General features: G+C 36.0%; 3 protein-coding genes across 3 annotated transcripts; 1 reads left to right on the forward strand and 2 right to left on the reverse strand.

The window, feature by feature from the left end:
- Positions 1-5,262: 5,262 nt before the first annotated feature.
- LOC106351675 (uncharacterized protein YKR070W-like) lies at positions 5,263-7,644 on the reverse strand. Its single transcript, XM_013791442.3, has 12 exons — positions 7,464-7,644; positions 7,279-7,382; positions 7,139-7,174; positions 6,985-7,058; positions 6,845-6,885; positions 6,608-6,679; positions 6,341-6,530; positions 6,160-6,255; positions 6,005-6,072; positions 5,717-5,897; positions 5,545-5,628; positions 5,263-5,455 (listed from the first exon to the last, which is right to left on the reverse strand). Exons 1-12 carry the CDS (start codon positions 7,568-7,570, stop codon positions 5,384-5,386), a joined length of 1,125 nt encoding a protein of 374 aa, XP_013646896.2. The 5' UTR covers positions 7,571-7,644; the 3' UTR covers positions 5,263-5,383.
- Positions 7,645-18,871: 11,227 nt separating this feature from the next.
- LOC106350167 (protein NRT1/ PTR FAMILY 2.3-like) lies at positions 18,872-20,789 on the reverse strand. The gene is made up of 3 exons (XM_048734787.1): positions 20,696-20,789; positions 19,760-20,594; positions 18,872-19,685 (listed from the first exon to the last, which is right to left on the reverse strand). The coding sequence occupies exons 1-3, from the start codon at positions 20,787-20,789 to the stop codon at positions 18,872-18,874; spliced, it is 1,743 nt and encodes a 580-aa protein (XP_048590744.1).
- A 1,360-nt stretch (positions 20,790-22,149) lies between these two features.
- On the forward strand, positions 22,150-24,873 carry LOC125609940. Its single transcript, XM_048781565.1, has one exon. The coding sequence runs from the start codon at positions 24,037-24,039 to the stop codon at positions 24,871-24,873; it is 837 nt and encodes a 278-aa protein (XP_048637522.1). The 5' UTR covers positions 22,150-24,036.
- Positions 24,874-25,166: the final 293 nt, after the last annotated feature.

Consider the following 25,166-nt stretch of genomic DNA (forward strand, 5'->3'; position numbering starts at 1 on the left):
AACTTGAATTTTTTTAAAGCAACAAATTTAATATCGATCTGCATCATTGGTTTAGTGTGTGTGACCAAGTTTTAAGCGAATTTACCGGTTTTTAGCACAGTCTAAATCCGGCTAAAACAAAGTTTCCAATCATTTTTTACATATATTTGTATTGTTTAACAAAACTTATAGTTGAAAACAAAAGAAATAGAATGTTAGACTAAATAGAAAAAAATAGTGATTGATAGAATCATTGTAGTTAACCAAGTGGTTGTTTGATAAATACTATTAATAATGCACAAACGTTTTATAAAGTAATGTAATTATATATTTTTTTATCAAAACGTTCATTTTATTTTGGTATAAATAATTTACATAATAATTAGTGTAATTTTTTTCAGTTATTGTTTTATATTTTCCATTTTCAAAATGTTGGAAGAAAATAATCACTATCATAATCTGAAAAACATTTAGGGTATATCTAACTAACAAAACTAAGTATACATATGAATTGACTTTATGTAAATTTAACATATTAATATAAATTTAAGATTGGTTATATTTTGTTGTTATCAATAAAGTTTTTTATTTTAATTTTTCATAAAGTGGACGATATTAATTTTATCCTTGCCACCAATATTTTGGAAACCGGATCGGATATTGTTTCAGTATTTTAGTTGGGTCAATAGTCGGACCGGTTCTGCTGGATTTTAAAATTTAATATAATTTAAATTTAAGTAACTATATATATATATGTATAATTATAAAATTATTTTTTGTATAACTTTATATTTTTGTTAGAATCTAAAAATGATATGAAAATAAAATGAAAAGTTCTAAATAATATAAAATATATTGAAAACTAATTTATTTAGATAGCTATTAAAAGCTAATATAGATTTTTTTTAATGCAATCTTGTTAAAACGTACAATTATTTTTAACTTGATTTTTTTAAAAGCAACGAATTTAATATCAATCTGCATCATTAGTTTAGTGAGTGTAACTAAGTTTTAAGCGAATTTGCCGGTTTTTAGCATAGTCAAAATCCGGTTAGAAGAGTGAGTCATATTTCAACCGGTCGGTTTGGTTTTCCAAACAATGCTAGCCGCGGACCATCGCTTTTAACAACCAAACTACGTAATCATTTTAGAAGTAAACATTCATTATGAACTTATGTCAAAAACCATATACATATTTAACCCAAGTTGTGTTATTTATTGTTTTTAATCATTTTTCAAAATTTCTAGTGCCATCGATTTTCTTATTTTTTAAATTTCCAAGGGCTCTCCAATGTGAACCAAATACATGTCTGTTCACAAGCACACCCAAGATTTCAGTTCACATTCAAACACTAAATTCCAAACTTAATTTTTTCTTACCCAACTTGGGTGTGATCCAAGCGCATCTTTAAAAACAATCTGAGAAGCAAACACCAGAACCACCAATCTCTTAGCCTCATTCAACATCTTCAATGTGTTAAGGTTACATTGCTTCATGAGAGCTTTCTGGTAAGTCTCTGTCACAGATCAGACAAAACCTGCTCAAAGAGATGTGTTAGATTTTGGTGAGACATCATCAACATCAACATGCTCCAGAAAATCTGAACCAAACATTGATTTCTGAAATGAGTAATCATCTAGAGAAGCCAAGTTTGTTTCTCTACATGTCTCATTACAGAATCTGTGAGAATTTTCTGGATTGCCTGTCTTGCATTCCCTAGTCTGGCTGCAAGAAGGAAACAAAAAAAAAGCTAAACTCATTGGTTCTCTCTAAACAGGAAAAGGTAGATGTAATTGTTCCTTAGAATCTAACTTGTCATTCTTTCAACTCATGGGGAGTAAGGTGACCACGGTTTTCCTTGTTGATCTGTGGTATTGTACCCATCTGCAGAAAAGGTTTACAACACGTTTCATAGGCTACTAAGATAACAAAGTGAGTAATTTCTCTATGCATTTACACATAGTATAGACTGTATGATTTGAGATCATATCTCTAAGGCTTTCAAGATATATACAATGCGAGTAAGCTATCAGATGTTCAACAGATCAACAGCACATGGAGTAGCTTTATTAATTAGAGCTAAGTTCCTAAATCTCACGCAATTTGCAAATAAGACATAACAGAGTCTCATCGATTCATTACAGAATAAACAGTCAAAAACCAGTAATATAACATAGTTACACAATACTCGGAGCCAGCTAATATCTATAACGCAAGTTTGAAGAAAAATGGTACCGTTAAGAAGACGTGTGAAGATGCGGTCAGATTCAGTTCGACTCCAGCTTTCAGAGACATAAGCAGAACCTGGTACATCATAAAATCATAAAGATATTTAGCTTTATGCTAGATTCAGACAGAGTTTTTATCAGAAACTTATCCATTTTCTTACTGTTCTGTTGATGGTTTCATTGAATCCTTCAACACCTTCTCTTTGGACTTCTGAATCGTCATAAATCAAAGCAATTATTTTGAACTGATATGGTCAACATGCGTAATGTTATACTCGCTTTGGTTATTGATTGTACTGTGAGCAGCGGGTTTTTTTCATCGCCTCGTCGGAGCTTTAAGCCGAACACGTCGTCCTGCCTGAACCACTTTCGATTTACCATGCTCCAATCTCCGCCGTTGAGCCAAGCAAGAATAGGCGAAACCGTGAGATGCTCGGAAGATCTGTCCGACAAAGTAAGATCTGAAGGAGTCTTTGGTTATGGTTCTGGCCCTGTATCCTGTGAATCACCATCATTGAAACAATTCAACCAGTAAAAAAAAAAGAGAGAGAGAGAGAGAGATTCCTTGCTTACCAGAATCATTTAAGAACGAAATAGCTTTAGAATCGAGAAGGAGTATGTGTTGATGGAAGAAGACTGACCTTTTGAGACTTCAAATTCGTCCGCGATAAACCGATTTTAGTAGAGAATCTGGGGAATTGTCTTAATCTCTAAATAACCCCCTGGCTGCTAGAGTTTGTCGGTTGAACTTCTGGTGGAGAAGTTAAGAATTGATTTGATGATCCGGAGAATTTGAGGGAGATAAAAAATAGTTTCAATGATGAAACGATTTATATACGATGAGAATGAACGCGAGGGTAGAACTAAACCAGATTAAAGAGTATTATTGATTGATCATGAGGGGGTTACAGAGATAGAAGATGAAGTAGAAGAGTCGCTTATACAGAACCTGGAGGTTGAAGACAAAGAGACGATCAACGAGATACGGGCTTAGGAAGCTGGGCCGTGATAACTTTTTTTCTCAATTCTGCAGACAAAGCTCATGTGAGGTGGCAAAATCAAGCTTTCCTAGTGGTTGATCTTACCCAGGTTAGCTGAAAATTAGTTACTTTGGTTAACTTTTATGTTTGTTTTGGTTTTGAATTTAAATTGGAGGCATTGAATCCAAACTGTTTTAAGACAACTTGTGTCAGAGCAATGCTAACTCCAGTGATATGGCTATGTTTTCGACGATAGATTTTTGTATGGGAAATTGGAGCCTATAGCAACGAAAAAAACGATAATTGGTAGAGTAGCTATTTTACCTAATACATCAATATACCATGCATCTTTTATATAATAATACTACTATGCCCTCTAACACAACCGGTAAAACCTGTAAACAAAAAAAACACTAATGTAATAATACTTACCTAACACACATACATCGTGGCCTTTAGAGAATCACATACTGAGTTGTTTCTTTCCCATTTTTGATCTACATGGTAACCACCAAAACTATTTATGGAGTAGCTTTATCTAGGAGATGTCCATCTGCAACGCCTCGCTTGGCTACTGACGGAAAGCTTTGCGCATCTGAAATCTATGGAGTCGCCGACAACGTAAACGGCACCGCCGCGAGGTTCGTCAACACTTCCTTCAATCGCTTTAATCTCTTCGTTTACGAGGCGGTTACATGTACTATTCCCATGGATGTCGTCAGTTACACATATCTTTCTTGCTGGGAATGTTCTTGAATTGATCGGAGAAGATGAACAGTTTTTGTAACATTGTATTCTATACTATTTTATGCGTATGGAATAGAAATGTAAAACAATATGTATTATGAATGTTTTATTCATGTTATGTAATGTGAAATAGTATGTTACTATACTTATTTGTCATGTATCGTTCCATTTGATGATTAATAAAGAAAGTGTTATTTTGTTCACCAATATGTATTATACTATGTATTTTGTTCCATTCTATTTGGGTTTAGGGTTTATACTTGGGTTTAGGGTTTAGTGATTAAGTTTTAGGGTTTAATATTTGGAAGGTATGGTTGAGGTTTGATAGTGCCCCTATCGTGTATTGTTTCATTTGATGATTAATAAAGAAAGTGTTATTTTGTTCACCAATATGTACTATATTATGTATTTTGTTCCATTCCATTTGGGTTTAGAGTTTATATTTGGGTTTAGGGTTTATATTTTGATTTAGGGTTTATATTTATGTAAGAGTTTAGTGATTAGAGTTTAAAGTTTAGTATTTATAAGGTGAGAGAGTATGATTAGGGTCAACATTAATTTTTTCTTTGCAATCATAGACATTTCATAAATTCACTAATATGTGCTATGCTATTTTCTTTGTTCCATTCTATATGGATTTTTGGTTTATATTTAAGTTTATGGTTTATATTTGGATTTATGGTTTACTGATTAGAATTTAAGGCTTAGTATTTAAAGGTCGTGATAAGATTGGGATTTGGATATAATTAGTATTTAGGGGTCTTAGCTGGGTTTGTAATCATATACTACTTCGGTGATGTAGAATAGAATTCTCGGTGCATATTTGGCTAATAAATGTATACGTGGATGACTCCACCAAAAGAAAGACATCATCTACTCTCTCTCACTTGTAACTGGAAACCTTTTAAGCTGTGGGGTAGAACCGGATAAAATGGGACATAAATATCTGATATTTAATTATGTCAAAATCATTGTTACTTGTTTAATTTACCTCTCAAATATAGCTATTACACAAATAAGCCCTTTTTGTATTCTTAAGAAACAAAAAAAAAAAAAAAAGAAAACGCTTCTATATCTTTATCGACGATTTTTCATGCAGACCTGCCTCTGGCTCAGGCCCAAAAAGGAGAGGAAGCATGGCCTTTCCGCCTCTATTTTATTAAGTATTTAACTTTCCACGATACTAAAATGCATTGTAATCTACTACTGATAGTTGTTCAAAAAAAAAAAAAAAATCTACTACTGATTATGTGGGTATCTATTGCCAGAAGGTTGTTGGATCGAGATCGACATTGTACTTTTAGTTTGAAGCTTCCAAAAACTCGTAGACGGCTCAAAGAATATATTAGTTTATGTATGCCTCATTCGTTAAATATAATGCATCTGGCCAAAGACAGCCACAATGTGTTGGATTAAATAAAATCTTAAGAAAATCCGAGTGAAATATCTCAAATCAAGCTTCGCTTTGCTGACTCTCTTGTCAAGATGAAATCAACTGCTTCCTCTACTGTGTCAACTACCTGAAAAAAAAAAAAAGTTAGATGAACATTAGCCGTGGAAACAATAACAAGCTTCTAAAGGCTACATAAGAGATGATGTCTATATGGACCAGATCAGCAGGAAACTCAGGATGATTATCTTTCCCTTTGAAAACTCCGGTTCTTGTCAAGATTGAGAACCAAGGACTCCCGGCCTGTCACATTCAATAGTTTAAGTCTTCAAATAAAGATTAGTGGAATGTACTGATAACCATCTCGACTCTGAGAGAAAGAGCACAGAACCTGTCGTGCCCCTCTGATGTCGATTTTAGGGTTGTCTCCGACCATATATAGCGTCTTGAAGTGGTGACTTCCTTGGTTTGAGTGGGATGTAGGGATCTCTTTGAGAACATCTTCTGCGTTCTTGAACACGAATGGATTTGGTTTCCCAAAAGATGTGTACTCCAGAGGGTTATCATGGATTCTGCACACATATCCAGACTCAATCATGTAAAGAAGGAATCAGGCCTTTTTAAAGAAGAGTAGTCTGTGTTTTCTGAAAGATGTGCAGTGCTTGATTTTGGATATTACCTGTTGAATACGGATTCTAAAGCGATTCGAAAAGCTCCCATGCCAAGACGTTCAGTAGGAAACTTTGTCTGTTCAGTTCACAATGCATCAGTAATCTTATATGATAAATAAGTCAACAGAAATAGAAAAATAAAACGGGATGGAATCACCATAACCTGGTAGTCTAAATCGTCGTTAGCAAAGTACAAAAGAGGTTGAGGTCCACTTTCTTTCCCAGGAAGTCCTCCAGTTCGTAAAATGTCACAAAGGACCTGAGAAAAAGAAAAAAAGAGCATCAATCAGATTTGTTAATATGTAACATTGAAATTGAAGAGCAAAGGGGAATATGATGATAACCTGGATGTCTCGGCTCCAATCAACAGGATCACTAACAATAAATGCTGCCTGAACTCTCTCGGATACAACATTTGCTCTTGATCTAGTAGTCTCCTTGTGAACTTGTTGTCCGGTCATCCATTTCTTATATGGGGCCAAGGGATCAATGTTGTCAAAGTAAGAGGCATATTCGTCCAATGAAACCACGTTTCTGAAAATCCATGCACAATTTTTCAGTCATCTGAATGCAAAGTGTGAAGCACATATATACAAACAAAAGGAGCTTACTTGAAACCATAATTAGACATCACCGCGGCAGGTTCCCCTTTTCCAGCCGCAACAACGAGCTCGTTTCCAAACCTGTTCCAGGTACCGATTAAACGTTGCATCAATCCGCGTGATTCCCTATCCAATGATTTGCTGATTCCATATATACTGCTTTCTAAATTCTAATCCTTGATCCCAATTGATGAACAATATGTCTTTTTGTAAAGGGAGATCTTTTTTTATATTACGTAAGGCTACCTATTGGCTAGTTTTCGGAAAGGTGAATGTGCTTGTACCATCTGCAACAACAAAAGAGAAAGCGTTACACTTACCGAAACTAACTAACTTTGTGATAACTGTAATATTATTCTAGAGAAACAGGAACAAAGAGTTTAAACCTGGAATGGAGAAACAGGAACACCTAATAAATGAGTCATCTCAGAGGCCCGTTTAGATTCAGGCAGGCCACCTCCTACAAATGATATTCATGCTAATTATCAATGCAAAACAGGATGAAAAATATTCAAAAGTGGTATATAGCTAGCTCCTCACCATTAGTCAAGAATAAGAAAGGTATCTTCAAAGCACCTTCAAAAAAGAAACCTCAAACTCATCAAAACACACAAATCTAATAGATACTTTTCTATATAGCTTTGATGAATTTGCGAAAATGAAACAAAGTGGAGATAAACCGGAATCATCGTAGAGTCGGCGGAGGGCAGCAGGGGAGCCACCAACGGGGGAGGAACCCAGAAGGATAACACCATCGATGTCGAATGCAATGCCATAAGACTGTCTGTGTTTTTTTTCATATAGTCAGTCAGAGTCAAGTAGAGAGAGGCAATGAGCAAAGGATCAGCAGGAGAGGACAACTCACCGATTCGATTCCTGGGAGAGGTTACAGAATGAACGAGACGGTGGTGATCGGACACTAAAATCCCGCCGCCGCAGCGAATTTCTCGCGATGATTCTAAAATTATTCATTTTTACTGGACGGCCAAGAAATAATTTCGGGCAAAGGTTTTATACTTTATGATCGGTCTTAGGGTACATATGTACGGATGTTGCCACGGGCTTTAGTCTGTAGGGTTAGCCTTGATCTGTAGGGTTAGCCCAGTTCGCCTTAATTTATTAAACCCTGAACTCTTTACTTTTTACCTCGGTTAAAATAAGGCCGACTAAAATCACGCTCGGAATAATTTTAAAGTTTTTTACTTCTTTTTTTTATTTGCAAAAAAACAAATTACCTAAACGACGTCGTTTTTCATTTTTCTTCATGTCTCTTGCTTAGACTTTGGCTAATCTGATGGACCTCTGCCTTACTGGCAGTAACTTGGAGGTTCATTACCTACGTGGAATGCAAGAATAATGCGAAAACGAAAACATAAATGAGGGGTTGGCATATTTCCAGATCGCAGCCCAAGGTTTGTATGACAATGTTATTTACCTTTATGGTATGATAATGTTATCTAGGGGAGATCCGACAATCGGAAAACCGCTGGTAGATTTACTAGGATGGAGAGAAAACAAAGCAGGAGCCGACATTTGCTGGAAAAGAATCAAACAATCAATCCATGGAGTAAGAGTCACAAGGTTTGAGATTTACATGACAGCTTATGAGAGCACTAAGACTACAATAACATGTCGAGACAACATTGCTTTTCGGCGTAACACATGTTATTATTTTAAGCAAGTGAAAAATTTTGTTTTTATTATTTAAACAAATTATGTAACTCATTCATTTCTTATCTCTATTTCCATATTTTAATTTAAATAAAGTTTTCCTTAATATATTTCATTACCGCATGATAATGCTACTATACAACACTTACAGCTGATCTATACAACTCAGTGTTTATTCTATATTGCACAAAAAATTAATACCAATATAAATGCAAAGCTATAAGTATGAAATCATACCATTTCCAAATCAAAAATTCAAATGTACATATCACAAATATAAAAGCACCAATAAAATGAAATATATTCATAATCGTGTATTGAAAAGTACCAAAACGCAAGTTAAGCTCCCAAAATACCTTATGAATTACATTTAAACAATTCCCTTTAATATTTCTCGCAGTCCCATGCAAAAATTAGTATCTCATATTTACAGATATGCAACTCAGAAAATGACAAAACGGTATATATATCTATCACCCATCCTCTGCAAAAACAAAACAACAATATTCCACTACAACCATGAATTATATAAAATTATCTCAAATAAGATTCATGCAAAGCTTCGAGGAGTGAATTGGTTATAAAACAACACTCCTTATACAAACTTTACAATAAAGAGTACAAATGTCTTTGGTTAGCTAAACCATATACCGTTTAACAATTTAAAATTAAAGTTACATTATTACTAAAGCTGAACGCAACATAACAACTAATACTATGAAAGTCTCTTACAAATATTCTAGATAAAAACAAAATTGTAAAACGTTAAAAAAAGTCAATTCAACACAAACAAAATAACTCCAAAATTTTTAACACCCATGAATAAATGATCCTTAAAACCAACGTTAGAAGAAGACAATAAAATCATCTATTTAACATCATCTTAAATAATACATTTTGCTCCCACAAATATTCCAAAAAATGAGTAACCAACCACTTATATCTCATCGGTTCTCATATGAAACAAGATCTTCAGGTAAATATCCAAAGCAAACACTCGAAGTCTACATCCACATACCCAACACATAACAATCCACCATTGATTTTCAGCTATCATCGACAGCCAAAATAATTTTAATGACTCAGTAACTGAGAGCATGTAATACATGTTAACATATCATGATATTCACCACCCCGATTCAACATTCCTTATTGATGAAACTATCCCATACGTGATGAATGAAGTAAAAGACGACATCAATATATTAGGTAATGATCTTCAAGTTACTCTAACTATCAAAGACTATAACCAAAACGCAACATTAAAAAAAAAAATTCTCCTCATTAATATATATTTGTATTTCTCACCATTAATTTCTCATAAAAAAACAACAACAACAACAACAACAACAAACAAATACACTACACACGGCTATTATTACAATTCACCATTACCTTCCAATATATCTTCGATTACTACTAAACCTAAAAGATTATCATCAACAAGTTTGAAAATAAAGCTTCATAAATACATTTTTAACTCACACTTTTATACAACATTCTATAACACAAAATATGGCTACATCAACTAAACACAAATTACACCAAAAGACAGCCGCTCCGCCCGCAGCGCGGATAAACCACTAGTAATTGAATAAAACTAACATGTAAACTTTGTTTTTTTTTTAATTTCATGCTTAGAATTTGAAAACATAATGAATAAAAGAGACCTTTTCTATATGAATAATATATGATTCGTTTTTAAACATGTAAATTTTGATTAAATTTGATATACAAAGAGTTATTAACAAGCATGAAAATTAAATGTGCTAACCCTGATACTATCATTAACCCTTGATTAAGAACAGGTTAAAATAGGTATGGGTTATATAAAACAAAAGAGGGCTAGGCCCTAACCCTGAAATTAACATCCCTATCCATATGTTTGTATTTTAATCTTTTATTGGACAATTCGACCTCAACTTAGGTTATTACATTTTCCGACATAATAATTTATTTTGTTTTCTTTTGTAAATGGTATATATTATTAATTGGAAAGCCAAGTAATTACATAGTTTTGATTATGTTCTCTTGCTGACTTTGATTTCTCATCTACACTATGTAACCATATTCTAGAGATATAGTGAAAAGTGAAACCTTGCTCTTTTGATAAAGAATGGATGTCATGTATCATAGAATGTAGTTTCGTGATACAGACGTTGCTGAGGGTTTCCATACTCTTCCCCTACTTGATCTAATCAATGACTCTTTTGAAGTCAGTGAACAAAGCTACATTGGTGAATCTCAAAGCTCTAAGTTGATGTGTCGCCATTCTCATTCCTAGTGATTCTGCTTTGAACGCTGAGTTTGTAGGTTCGGCCGAAGAGGAACCTTGCAGTATCTGGATGCCTTGTATGCTATATAAGTACCATCCAATACCACTAGGTTCCGTTTGATTTTTCCAAGAAGCATCCATTAAACAGTAGTACTGAGCTGTTTGAGGAATCACCTCTGCTAGAGTTATTTCTCGTGGGCTTGTAGTTCGAACAGGTTGCCTCAGTTGTTCCTCTTGCTCCACCGCCTGCTGCGAGAGCTGGTGGTCTCTTATTGCCTTATGAACAATATGGATGATGTGCTCTCGCTCCTGCTGAAAAATAATGTTGTTTCTCATCTTCCAAATTTTCCACCCAAAAAATAAGTTAAGTAGTTCAGACTTATCAACGGATGCATGAGATAACATTCTATTAGTAATGGAGAGCCGATCACCATCAATTGTAGAGAATACTTTAAATTCTGTTAGAAGATAGTCCCAAATCTCCTTGGAGACTCTACAATGATATATCATATGTTGAAGTGTTTCCACTTTCTCCACATGTCTAACATATACCAGGTATTTGTATTCCCCTCTTTCTTATATTAGCCGCTACAGGGAGGCTATTGTGGATTACCCTCCATCAAAATATAATTTTAGTTTTGGTGGTAAATTTACTTTTAGTTTTGGTGGTAAATTTACTTTCCAGAATTTTGCACTTTGATTCTTAATATTGATATACCATGGATTTTACCATATTTAGACCATGGTATATATTTGTTTTAGAGATTATTATATGTGTTTGGAGTCTGTTTTAGAGTGTTTTCAGGTTAGGTACGTTTTGGAGAACTTTGGTGATTACAGAGCTTTTTGAGGTGATGAACTGCACAGACGCGTCTGATGGTTAGCCATGGATGGAGACCTTTCCAAAGTGCGATTGAGCCCATATTTTGACAAAAGATATATCTGGGACTTAGTTTTCCAATGACACTGTTTTGAAGTCAATCCAACGGTTAGATCAGAAGTTATACTCATTGTACTGAAGAGTGGTCAGTCTGCCTCGCCAGAGGAAGCTGTCGAGGAGATGAAGGAACGTCGATCGACGGTGCACCCATGGTGTCGATCGACAGTGATCCCAGAAGTGGGCCGAGCCTATTTTGTGACAAATTTAGGTCCAGAAGTCACTACATATTATAAGAATACCCCTGGACGACCTGAAACCCTACTTTACCATTTCTAAGCCATTGTGGACGACTATGCTTCATACTATTCTAGAGAGAGAAAACATAGGATTGGAGAGAGATATCTGAACACCTTGAGAGAGGGAAGATCCTGAATTCCCTTTGTTTCTTTACTCTATTTTGTCTTTTAATTTATTCTATTGCAGTATTATTCAAACCATCATAATGCATCTTATGAATATGTCTGAATAGTTCTATTGTTAGATTTAGGATTCTTCAAAGTTTTATTTATGGTTTGCTAAATATGTGTTGTTGTTAGGGTGATTTAATTAGTTTTCCATATAGTTGTTCTTATTGCTAGGGTTAGGATTAATACTCCTGAACTTAGATCTTAGGATTGATTGGTACAAGTGAGAACTTGGTATGTTGCCTGAATTAAACTAGAATGATCTAATCAGCTAGGTGCACATGAAAGTTGATCTAGCTGGTTAGAGAACACATCAAAACCATTCGCTAAAGCTTGCAAGAGTCAGTATCGATCGACATTCCATAGGATACATCGATCGACAATCAATTCGAGACATCGATCGTAATCCATAGGAAGCATCGATCGACGCTCCTTTAGGAATTACGTATGAGAGTTGGATTTCTAGGTCTAAGAATTAGATAATCTCTACATACGAGAGTTGATAGATTATAACTTAAGTATGAGTTCGAGAACAATTAATATTCTTAAATCTCTGATAAACCACAGGATAAGCATACTTATCATACCTGAGAATTTACGTGAATTTAGCTATTTACCTTTAATTGTTTACAACCTCAATCAACCAACCGAACAACTACCTTGGTCACCCAATCTCTATCTATTTACTGATTTAAAATCATTACTCTCTAGCATTACTTCGAAAACAATAAATCTATTGTGTTATCTTAGAGTCTCTGTGGATTTGATCCCTAAGTACTACAACCGAACATCTTATCTGAGAGAGTAAGTTGCTCTAGGATTAATTTGAGCATATAAAATATCCTCTGAAATAAAATTGTTACCTCCTTGCAGTTGATCATTCTGGTTTTTGATTTGTCTTTGCAGGTGGTATCCAGATGTCCTGGTGTAGCTCCATATCAGTTTATCCTCCCCATTTGTTATGCTAGGTCTAATGTTTAGAACATACTGCACATCATGTTGACTCAATAAAATATTGATTCTCTGTTCCTCCCATGTTTTACTGATATTATTGATGAGGTCTTTTACCATGAGATGTGGATGAGTTTCTCCTCCTAATCTTGTTGTTGGGCGTGCTGGTTTAGAATGTATCCAGGGATCTTTCCATATGTTATTATGTCCTCCATTCCCTACCATCCATTTAAGACCAGCTTTGAGAAGGTTCTTAGATTGGATAATGCTTTTCCAAATGTAGCTTGATGTTGTGAAGCATTTGGTGTCCAAGAAAATTGTATGTCTGAAATATTTAGCTTTGTAAACTCAAGCTAAAAAACTGGATGGATTGGTTAGAATTTGCTAACCTTGATTTGCCAGATGAGCCAGATTGAAGTTTTCCAAGTTCCTGATTCCTAACCCTCCATCATGTTTGATTTTGTGATTTTGCTCCAGCTGATCCAAGACATTTTATGCCTTTCTTTGATCCAAGATGTTCCCACAAAACTTTTCTAGATTTTATCTCCCGATGACCATAAATATACGTCAAAAAAAATATATTACTTCCATGTTCAACATACATATCAGTCTTGTTTAAAGAAGGGGTTCCCGAAAAATGTATCTTAACCCCATCATTCCACCTCATAACTAACCCACCACTACTATCGTTAGCCATGACAACAAAAGAGTGGTCATATCCTTGATCCTTAATCACACTATTTACATAACTGTCTATATTCTTAGTTTCCACCATAAGCATGTATCAGGGTTGTATATTCGCCTGATATCATTGATGTGAGGAACTGTCAGAGTGCTTTCCAAACCCTGATATCTCCAGTGTAAAAGTCTCATGGAACCACCAAACCTTGATTATTTCCAAGTTGAGTTTGTTCTAACTCAATCCTTTTTGCCGATTGTGATGGTGTAACATCTAGGTCAGCTACAGATCCGGTTTCCAAGTCTGACTCAACTACATCTCGATCATTCCATTCGGTAAACTCGCTACAGCAGATCATGTTACATTCGCAACTGGTTCAAGCTGTTTGTCGAATTGTTGCATTTGCAGTGTCATGCACGGATAAACCGTAATAAAATCAGTCGCAACAATAAGGATATAACTAAATAGTTGGTTTATTTTTACGAAATTTTCAAAGAATTGATAGTAGTAATTGTTGAAGGTACTTCCATTCCATACATAACTTACAGAAAACACAAACTGTTGGATTAAGCTTGAAGTAGCTTAAGAAGCAAGCTACCTAATCCTAATGAGTTATGGAAAGAGATAAGGATTAGGAAATATAGACTTATGTTAAACCTAATGAGTTTAGGAAGTTATGAGATATATATAAGGAGATGCTAATGTGTAGCATAACTTATGAGTTGTGAGAGCTTTAGTTTTTGAGATAGTTTTCTAAAGCATTGAGGATTAATAAGAAGAGTTCTTATTTACTTGTGTGTGATCTTACAATCAAGGTGTTCTCGATTTCTATATTTGGTATCAGAGCTTAAACAAAATCATGAGTGATTTAGTTCCTGCGACCGTGAAGGTAAAGGGAGGAGGAGCTTCCTCTTCTATCCAATGTCCCATGCTTACATCAACTAACTATACTGTTTGGGCCATGAGGATGAAGGTTGCCCTTAAAGTGCATAAGGTTTGGGAAGCGATAGAAGAAGAAGCAACAACCGGCGAGAAGAATAATATGGCAGTGGCGCTATTGTTTCAATCAATACCAGAAGCACTTGTACTGCAGGTAGGAGAACTCGAGACAGCTAAACAAGTTTGGGAAGCCATTAAAACCAGACATGTAGGGGCTGAGCGAGTAAAGGAAGCAAGACTCCAGACGCTAATGAATGACTTTGATAGGTTAAAGATGAAGGATACGGAGAGTATCGACGAGTTTGGTGGAAAATTATCTGAGCTTGCGGCAAAATCAGCTTCTCTGGGGGTTCACATCGAAGAAGTGAAACTTGTGAAGAAGTTTCTTTCAAGTCTTCCTCGTAAGAAGTATATTCACATAGTAGCCTCACTTGAACAAGTGTTGAACCTAAACACAACGAGCTTTGAGGATATTATGGGACGTCTAAAAGCATATGAAGAACGCATTAAGGAAGATGAGGAAGTAGAAGATGATCAGCCAAAACTGATGTACACACCAACAGATGGACAGGTTAATCAAAATCGACCTTCACAAGACCAACAAAGCCGATCAAATCAAGAACAAGGGTACAACTACTACGGGAACTCGTATAGAGGTAGAGGCAGAGGAGGTCGTTACGGCAACTACAGAGGCCGGGGCAGAGGACGATCATACGAAGGACGAGACGCGTCCAGAGTCACTTGCTACCGGTGTGATAAAGTTGGCCACTTCGTTGCTCAATGTCCGGACCTTAAACTTAAGTTACAAGAGGCTCAAGAGAATGATAACACTGAGACACAGGAGGCTGATGAGCTGATGATGCATGAGGTTGTATTCTTAAACGAGAAGAATGTCTTGCCAGAAAAATACGAGACTGCGACGGAAGAAAACATATGGTATCTCGACAATGGTGCTAGCAATCACATGACCGGAGATAGGAGATATTTTTCGATGATCAACAACACCATTACAGGTAAAGTACGGTTCGGTGATGACTCGCGTATAGATATTAAAGGAAAAGGGACAATATCTTTCGTCGACGTGAACGGAGACCCGAGAAAGATGACAGACGTATACTTCATTCCTGATCTTAGAAGTAACATCATAAGTTTGGGACAAGCCACAGAGGCAGGCTGCGATATCAGAATGAAAGGAGACGAGCTAACTATGCGTGATAAGCTTGGAAAACTTCTTGTAAAAGCCACGAGATCAAGAAACAGGCTCTATAAGGTTCACATGGGATTAAAACCAGACACATGTCTTCATGCGTCTACAAATAACGAGTCAAGGAGATGGCACTCACGTCTGGGACATATAAACTTTGATTGTCTTAAAGCTATGATACAAAAGGAGCTAGTGATTGGGATTCCGAAGTTAAGTGTTGAGAAAGAGATATGTGGATCGTGCTTACTTGGTAAACAAGCAAGAAAAGTATTCCCAAAAGCAACTACATACCGAGCAAGTGAAACACTAGAACTCCTACACGGGGATCTCTGCGGGCCCATAAGACCAAATACACCTGCAGGAAAGAAGTATATATTTGTTGTGATAGACGATCATACAAGATATATGTGGAGCATACTACTAAAGGAGAAATCAGAAGCGTTCGAGAAATTTAAAAGGTTGAGAAAAACGGTGGAACAAGAGACTGGGAAGAAGATTATCACTTTCAGAACGGACAGAGGAGGAGAGTTCGTGTCAAGAGATTTCAATGACTATTGCGAGAGCACCGGGATAAGGAGACATCTTACAGCTCCATATACACCCCAACAGAATGGGGTGGTAGAACGCAGGAATCGCACTCTCATGGAGATGACGAGAAGCATAATGAAGCATATGCATATACCTAACTACATGTGGGGCGAGGCAACACGGCATTCAACATACATAATCAACAGGGTCGCCACTCGAGCACTGAAAGAAGTGACGCCTTATGAAGGGTATCGTAAGAAGAAGCCAAACGTTGAGCATATACGGGTCTTTGGATGCATAGCATACGCCAAAGTCGAAGCAAAGCTCCTTCGAAAGCTAGACGATCGCACGCGTATGCTTGTTCACTTAGGAACAGAGCCAGGATCAAAAGCTTATCGCTTGTTTGATCCCAACACTCGGAAGATTATAGTGAATCGAGATGTCGTTTTTGATGAAGCTAAAGGCTGGAACTGGAGCACGGACAAGACAGATGCAGATCATAACGAGAACTTCGTAGTAACACTTGGGAGATTCGGTAATCATGGAATAGCCACCGAAACAGAGCAGTTGCGTATAGGTCAAGCAAGTGGTAAAAATACAGAGGAAACACCCGTGATCAATGTCTCAGACGATGATGATGAAGGTGAGATCGATGAACAAGAAACTCAAGTGTTAAGGAGATCAGGAAGAGCACACGTTAAACCAAAGTACCTAGACGATTATATTCTATTGGCAGAAGAGCTCGGAGAAGAGATATTGATGTACCTCAATAACGAACCGAGGAACTTTATGGAGGCTAAGGAGTCAAAGGAGTGGACACGAGCTTGCGTAGAAGAGATTGAGTCTATTGAGAAGAATGAGACATGGGTTCTAGTTGATCTTCCTTGTGGAGTAAAGCCTATAGGCTTGAAGTGGATTTTTAAACTTAAGCGCAATGCAGATGGAAGCATCAACAAGTATAAATCACGTCTGGTAGCTAAAGGATATGTGCAAAGGCATGGTGTTGATTTCGACGAGGTCTTCGCCCCGGTCGCAAGAATTGAAACCATAAGGCTTCTCGTTAACCTTGCTGCAACACACGGGTGGGAAGTGCATCATTTGGATGTAAAAAACTGCGTTCTTACACGGAGAGCTCAAACAAACGGTGTATGTCACACAACCAGAAGGTTTTGAGAAGAAGGGTGAAGAGAATAAAGTTTATAAACTCAAGAAAGCATTGTATGGACTGCGTCAGGCACCAAGAGCATGGAACAACAAACTCAACACCATTCTCTGCGAGCTGGAGTTTGTAAAATGTGCAAAGGAACCTTCTGTCTATCGAAAGTTAGTTAATGGAGACTTGCTTGTGGTAGCTGTGTATGTGGATGATTTATTTGTGACAGGAACCAATTCACAAGTCATACAAGAATTCAAGGCAAACATGGCGGGGAAGTTTGATATGAGTGACTTGGGACGACTTACATATTATCTTGGGATCGAGGTCAATCAACATGAGAATGGAATAACTCTTATTCAAAGGAGATATGCATCAAAGATTCTAGAGGAAGACGGTATGGACAAGTGCAACGCTTGTCAAACTCCAATGGAGATGGGGTTGAAACTATCTAAAGCTGAAACCGAGAAAGAGATAGACGCGACGAGGTACAGGAGGAACGTTGGGTGCTTACGGTACCTTCTACATACTCGACCTGACCTTTCTTTCAGCGTTGGAGTCCTTAGTCGATATATGCAAAGCCCGCGAGAACCACACGGAGTCGCCATGAAGCAAGTCTTGCGGTACGTACGAGGAAGCCTTGCGTATGGGCTTTCATTCTCGAGATCAACAACAAAGGTACCAAAGCTTATTGGGTATAGTGACAGTAGCCATAACGAAGATCCAGATGATGGTAAGAGTACAACTGGTCACATATTTTACCTTGGAGATAGTCCGATATCCTGGTGTTCACAGAAACAAGATACAGTAGCGTTGTCATCATGTGAAGCTGAGTTTATGGCTGGGACAGAAGCTGCAAGACAAGCGATATGGTTACAAGATTTGTTGAGCGAAGTAACAGGGGAGCCGTGTGAAACAGTGCTGATCAGGATTGACAATCAGTCAGCTATTGCATTGACGAGAAACCCGGTGTTTCATGGAAAGAGTAAACACATACACAAGAGATATCATTTTATCAGAGAGTGTGTAGAAAACGGGCAAGTAGAAGTAGAGCATGTTCCTGGAGAAGAACAAAAGGCTGACATCTTAACAAAGGCATTAGGAAGAATCAAATTCAAGGAGATGAGAGACTACATTGGCATGGTCGATTTGGAGAATAGAAGCTTCAAGCTTAAAGGGGAGAATGTTGGATTAAGCTTGAAGTAGCTTAAGAAGCAAGCTACCTAATCCTAATGAGTTATGGAAAGAGATAAGGATTAGGAAATATAGACTTATGTTAAACCTAATGAGTTTAGGAAGTTATGAGATATATATAAGGAGATGCTAATGTGTAGCATAACTTATGAGTTGTGAGAGCTTTAGTTTTTGAGATAGTTTTCTAAAGCATTGAGGATTAATAAGAAGAGTTCTTATTTACTTGTGTGTGATCTTACAATCAAGGTGTTCTCGATTTCTATACAAACATAGACATGAGCTATCATTGCAAACACAAACACATAACTTAAATTCAACCAAAACATGGTGTGCCTTTAGATTATAACATCTTTAGGATCTTGTTCTTGACCATTATCCCTGAGGAATCTGTAATTATAAAACCACGAGCAGACAAGAAAATAGCCAAAATTCAAAACACCACCAGTGACTAAAACCCAGTAAACATTATCAACTCTTCCGTGGTTAATATCATCCGGTAACCACGCAGTGGTCCTTTGGATCAGATCGATCAGAGCTGTGCTCAAATAAAACGTAATTCCAATCACTAGTGAGGTCAATGATGTCGCCGTGTTCCGTAACGACTCTGGGAATTCTCCATAGAATAATTCAATATGGGCCGGTAACTGAAAGGCTTCGCTTATTCCTAATATCACAAAAGGAGGAAACAGCCATAACACTGACATGAGATGCTCATTTTGAACTGTTTTCAGCCTTTTTGATTCCACAACCGCGGAGATCACCATGCTTAGGATTGTGAAAACATGGCCCATACCAATCTTTTGAAGCGGAGTCATGACCTTGTTGGTTAGCTTATGGTACATGGGATAAAAAAGCCAGTTGTTCATTATGATAAAGATGCATGAGAAGATGATTGCTATAACTTGGATAGATCCAGCCGAAACTTTGAAGTGAGGGCTAAGCACACGGTCCGTAACTAGAGCTTGGAGTACCATCAAGCTTGATTGCACAGCAATAGGAATGCTAACAAAGATGATGGATAGCCACAGAGGAAGAAGTCGAAGAACGGCTTTGAAATCTTCTACTTCCTGAACAGAGCATAGTCTCCATTTGTTATTAGTTGTGTCGCCACTCTCCCCTTTCGTCTTCAATGTTGCACGGTTAAAGAAGCTGCACATGTAATTTCTCTTTCTTTCAGTTCTGGTTTAAGTTTAATGAATTTTTCAAGCTTTTTTTGTTTTCACCTGAAACTCTGGGAGGGCACTACAGCAGAATTCTTGTTCTTTTGTCCGAGCCCATGGTGGTAATAATCTTCGTCTTTGGATGAGATAACAGCCTTTCTTTTCACTGTAGCAGCGACTATAACACGGACTAGACTTGTGAAGGGACTTCCCATAGGTTTGTTATGCTTGTAAAGTCTCTTCCCGGAGATGAAAAGGATAAAACTGATTAAATTAGCAGCAGCGCAGAGACCAAACCCGAGCTTCCAGCTAGCATTGTCCTGAGTATATACAATTGCTGTCGCGCTAATGATCGCGCCTGTATTTACCATGAGGAAGTAACAGTTGAAGAAGGTTCCTTGATCTTTAGGTTTCTCATATTGGTTTGCACCAGCAGATGCCAAAGCCACTCGTGTCTCAGCTGTTCCAGTAGTCACTAGAGCTAGGACTACATATATAATCCCAAGCTGGAGGTCTGATGGTGATTGGCATAGGATTGAGCCCGGTTCACACGGTCGAGGTCTCAAGTAGTCCGAAAATGCGATAAGAGTCAAAAGAGAGATGCCCTGAAAAAGACGTTTTGGAAATGGTGAGCCTTTTGTATAAATTGATAGTAGAGCCTCGATGAGTTTTGGATTTACGAGCAGAGAAATGAATGTAGAAGCCAAGATGATGGGAATGTCTCCGAAGAAAGAGTCGGCTAGAATGGCTGCAACAACAGGCAACATGGCAAGACATCCATTGAAAATATTTGAAATCTGAGCAGCAGCGATGCTCTTGATGTTGAATTCCTCGATCAAGAATACGATCAAGTTAAGTATCACCCCGAAAGAAGTTATGGACAGTCCTAACAACGTAACTGCACCATATATAACCAGTATCACCTGTCTATGCTTTTTTTGAGCCCAAGAACACAGAAAACATAGAGCATAAAAATAACAAAAATATATAAACACCAACCGATGATGAAGGGAAAAGTGATCCAGCCACCACGCTTGCTGCTTGGATCGCCAGAGTGTTGCACTTCTATGTCACCAGAGACTAAATCAGCCATGAAAGAAAGAACAATCAGGAGTTACTTCTGACTTATGTTTGTGTGTCTGCTGACGATGTAAAAGCCTTAACACTATATATAATCTCGAAATGCATGTCAACTTTTGCGTGGTGCAAGATTTGGTATAGATTTTGTTTGCTCTGATTATAAAATAGCTAGCCAAAATGTGAAATTTCATCTACTGTTGTCGTTTTCCAATATCACGTTGGTGGATATAATAAAAACTAAAAAAGATCTAGCCAGATCTTCAATAGTAGTATCCACTAATCATCTTTGTATAGTCTTTATGTCAATTCTGAAATTTTTTAAGAGTTTCCCGAGACTGATTTGATCAAGATTTGTGCTAAATTTTTTTATAGTCGTGTACTGATCACGAAAGTTGAAGCCTCCTTGATGGTTATGTATCTGTAAAAAAAAAAGAGAGTAAACGTTGCCTAGTATAAAATTATCGATAAAGTCTTTACCGTAAAGATATCATTTACTGACCCTGAATTTGATGAGTATCTGCGGTTTAATCTGTTGTTATCAAGGAAGAAGAAGATATAAGGTTAACTGAAAACGTGTACACCTTGACGAGTGAACGTTTTATTTTATGTTATTGAAATGATTTGGTAATGGTTTACATTTAGAAGCACCTAACCACGTTTTGACATTCTATCCTCTGTTGTATTAAAAATCAGGTGTGTTATAGAAAGTGAAAATGAGTTGACCAAATCTTCCATAGTGGTATCAGGAGGAAGATATATATATAACGTTATACAATGATAATTTTCTCCTTATGCCACCTATCATAATCAGTAAAAGTGTCGTGAGACTTAGTTGACCGAAACCAAAACTGTTATTTTTTTTGGTAAAATGTGAAAAGACCATCTGAGTTATTTTTCACTTTTTTAAGATACATTTTTTTAGTTACAGATTAGTCTCTCAACTTTAATTTGTTCTTAAATTTTACTTAAATAAACTATAAGAGCTAATATTACCAACTTACTTTAAAAGTTTTTATTTTTTTTATTCAATCAATTTAAAATATTAAATATAATAGAAACATGTTTTTCTTTTTTTTACTAATATTTAGATGAAACACAATTACATAAATAATATAAAAACCGAAAGACTTGATAAACATCAAACTAAATATAAAAAAAAACTTAGCACATCAAAAACTAACACTTAATAATCTAGTAAACCATTTCCAGATCCACTAAAATTGTTAAAATATTGTCCAAATGAAGTGGTTGCTTGAGAAGACTGTTGAGCTTGTTGTTTGTTCAGTTCTTTCTACTAAAATTCGATTTGCTCAGATTGAATGTATGCATGAACGTTAGGATCTTGTATGGAGTTCAAATCACGAAATAAAATTGTGTTCTCTTCTTTAAAACTTCCTTAAAGCATAATTCTTGTTTTGAATCTCCAAACGTTGATGCCTTTGTGCGCTTGTTTTCTCTAATTTCTCCAGTAGTTTTTTATTTTCTTCTCCAAGGTGTTAATAACAAGTGATGTTTGATCATCAATTTTTCTTTTGAGTTTGGCTTTTTTCACTCCAATTGGTTTCTTAGATCTACCCATTCTATCTTCTTCATCATCTAAATTTATAGAAAAAAATAGACAAACTTGGAGATTCTTGTGTAGCATAATCAGATGTAACATTTTCCAATTCTGGATTTGTATCTCCGAAACCACATGAGTTTGATACTTTTCTTGTGCATGTGTCACCATCTTTAAACTTTTCACAATTCTTTATAATGCTCCATACATGATCGAACTTCTAACCTCCTTTGTATTTTGGATCATCCAATACCATTAACTTGGCTTGTTTAAGCTGAATATCATTTTAAAACATTATTGCAAAGTAAGTAAAATATATATTACACAAACTAAACAACACTTACAATGTCATCAGTTGAAGCACCACTTGGACGTCTGTTTTCACATTGCGTGATGCATGCAATTTCTTTGTTGCTTTCTCAATAGTTTGAATTCGACAATGGATAGACTTTTTGTACGTTCACTCCAACTTGCATATTTTTCGTTCTCGTAAGCAGCTGCCACACGAGACCAGAATTAGTCGAACGACTGATAAACACCTTTGATTGGATCTTGAGATATTTCCATATATACTTGACATAAAAATCTATCTTCTTCATGAGTATTTCCAGCAGAACGTAACGGAATTTTGTAAACAAAGTTAAAATAAGATGTGGATGCAATAGAAAATATTATGATTCAGTGTTGTGAATGAAAATGTAGAACACAAAATGTTATTTATACACAATAAAGATTCTCAAATTTTTTTAATTTATAAGACATGATTTGATAATACAATGAAAAAGTTATTCAAAGATTCTCACATTTTTAACTTATTATGACATGATTTGATAATACAATGAAAAGTTTATTCAAAGATTTTCACATTTTTAATTTGTTATGACATGATTTGATAATTCAATAAAAAGGTGAATTTAAATATTTTCACATTTTTTATCAACTATGACTTGATTTGATAATACAATGAAAACGTGAATTTAAATCCTCACATTTTAAGCTTATTATGACATGATTTAATAATACAATGAAAAGTTTATTCAAAGATTCTCACTTTTTTTAATTTGTTATAATATGATTTGATAATGCAATTGATTCAAATATTCTTATATAATTTTATATTTTATGTCATGATTTGATAATGCAACGAAAAGGTGATTCAAAGATTCTCACAGTTTTCAATGTACTATGACATGATTTGATAATGCAATGAAAATGTGATTCAAAGATTCTCACATTTTTCAATCTACTATGGCATGACTTGATAGTGCAATGAAAAAGTGATTCAAAGATTCTCACATTTTTCAATCTAAAATAATATGATTTAATATTACAATAAAAGTGATTTCAAAATGATCTATATATAGTAGAAATCCTTGTTGGTTTTCACAAATTTAATTTTTACTTCACACACTCTAAGTTTCTTCTTTTAAAATGAATTGCAATTTTACAAAATTCACCTCTACATTTGAGTTCTTCTTCATCCTCTTCAGATGATGATGCTGAAAATGTAGAAATGATTAATAGTCATGAGCAAGAAGAATTGGCGAAACATTCTGCTATCGAAAATAACAATTTACAAAGCAGCCAGGTGATTCATGGAGGCTCAGTTCCTGGACGTTCTTTTATCCACCGAGATCGAGAAAGCGCACATTGAAGATTGTTCAACGACTATTTCTCAGAGAATCCAACTTACAACGACACCATGTTTCGTAGGAGATATCTTATGTCTCGTTCTTTATTCCTTTGTATTGTTAATGCTCTCGAAGACCATGACAACTACTTTAGACAGCGAAATGATACAACTGGAAGACTTGGTTTATCATCTCTTCAGAAAGCAACATCCGTCTTTCAGATGCTAGCTTATGGTTTGCCCGCTGATGCTACTGATGAATATATTGGCACAGCAATCGAAAGTATGAAAATATTTTCTCGGGCTATTGTGGAAATATTCTCAGATGAATACTTACGGTCATCAATACCTACCGATGTTTCAAGACTTCTGAAGATTGGTGAAGAGCGAGGCTTTCCGGGAATGTTGGGTAGTTTAGATTGCATGCACTGGAAGTGGAAAAATTGCCCGATCGCTTGGGCTGGACAATATGCAGGTCGTAGTGGATCACCAACTATAATTCTTGAAGCTGTTGCAGATTATGATCTTTGGATATGGCATGCATATTTCGGGATGCCGGGCAGCAATAATGATATCAATGTCTTGGAGTCTTCACATCTTTTCTCCAATCTCGCTCAAGGTATTGCACCTCCTCCTCATTATATCATTCAAGGCAAAGAATATAATATGAGTTATTATTTGGCCGACGATATATATCCAAAATGGTCTACCATAGTGCAAACTATTCATGAGCCAGTGGGTTCAAAGAAGAAATATTTTGCTACACAACGAGAAGCATGTCAAAAAGATGTGGAGCGTGCCTTTGGAGTTCCTCAATCACGCTTTGTAATTGTGAAAGGACCAGCTCGTTTTTGGAAAAAAGATGTGCTACATGACATAATGACTAAATGTATAATTCTAATAACATGATAATTGAATATGAGCGTGATCTTGATGCTCCAATTGAAGTTGGTGGAGAAGTTCCAGTTCTAGAGGTTGATATCGAAGAGCATGATAATATTCATTTTCAAAAAAAATTGGCTCGATTTAGAAGAATTAAAGATCAAGAAGCACATTTCACTCTTCGAAACAATTTAATTCATCACATGTGGGAAAAATATATATTTCATGCTTCCTTATAAAATGTAGTGTTCTTGTGTAATTTATTTATGCTATGTGTTCTAATTATATTGTATGATAATGTTTATTTAATATTAATTAGC

Source organism: Brassica napus, chromosome A6 (assembly GCF_020379485.1).
Source record: "Brassica napus cultivar Da-Ae chromosome A6, Da-Ae, whole genome shotgun sequence".
NCBI classification, from domain to species: domain Eukaryota; kingdom Viridiplantae; phylum Streptophyta; class Magnoliopsida; order Brassicales; family Brassicaceae; genus Brassica; species Brassica napus.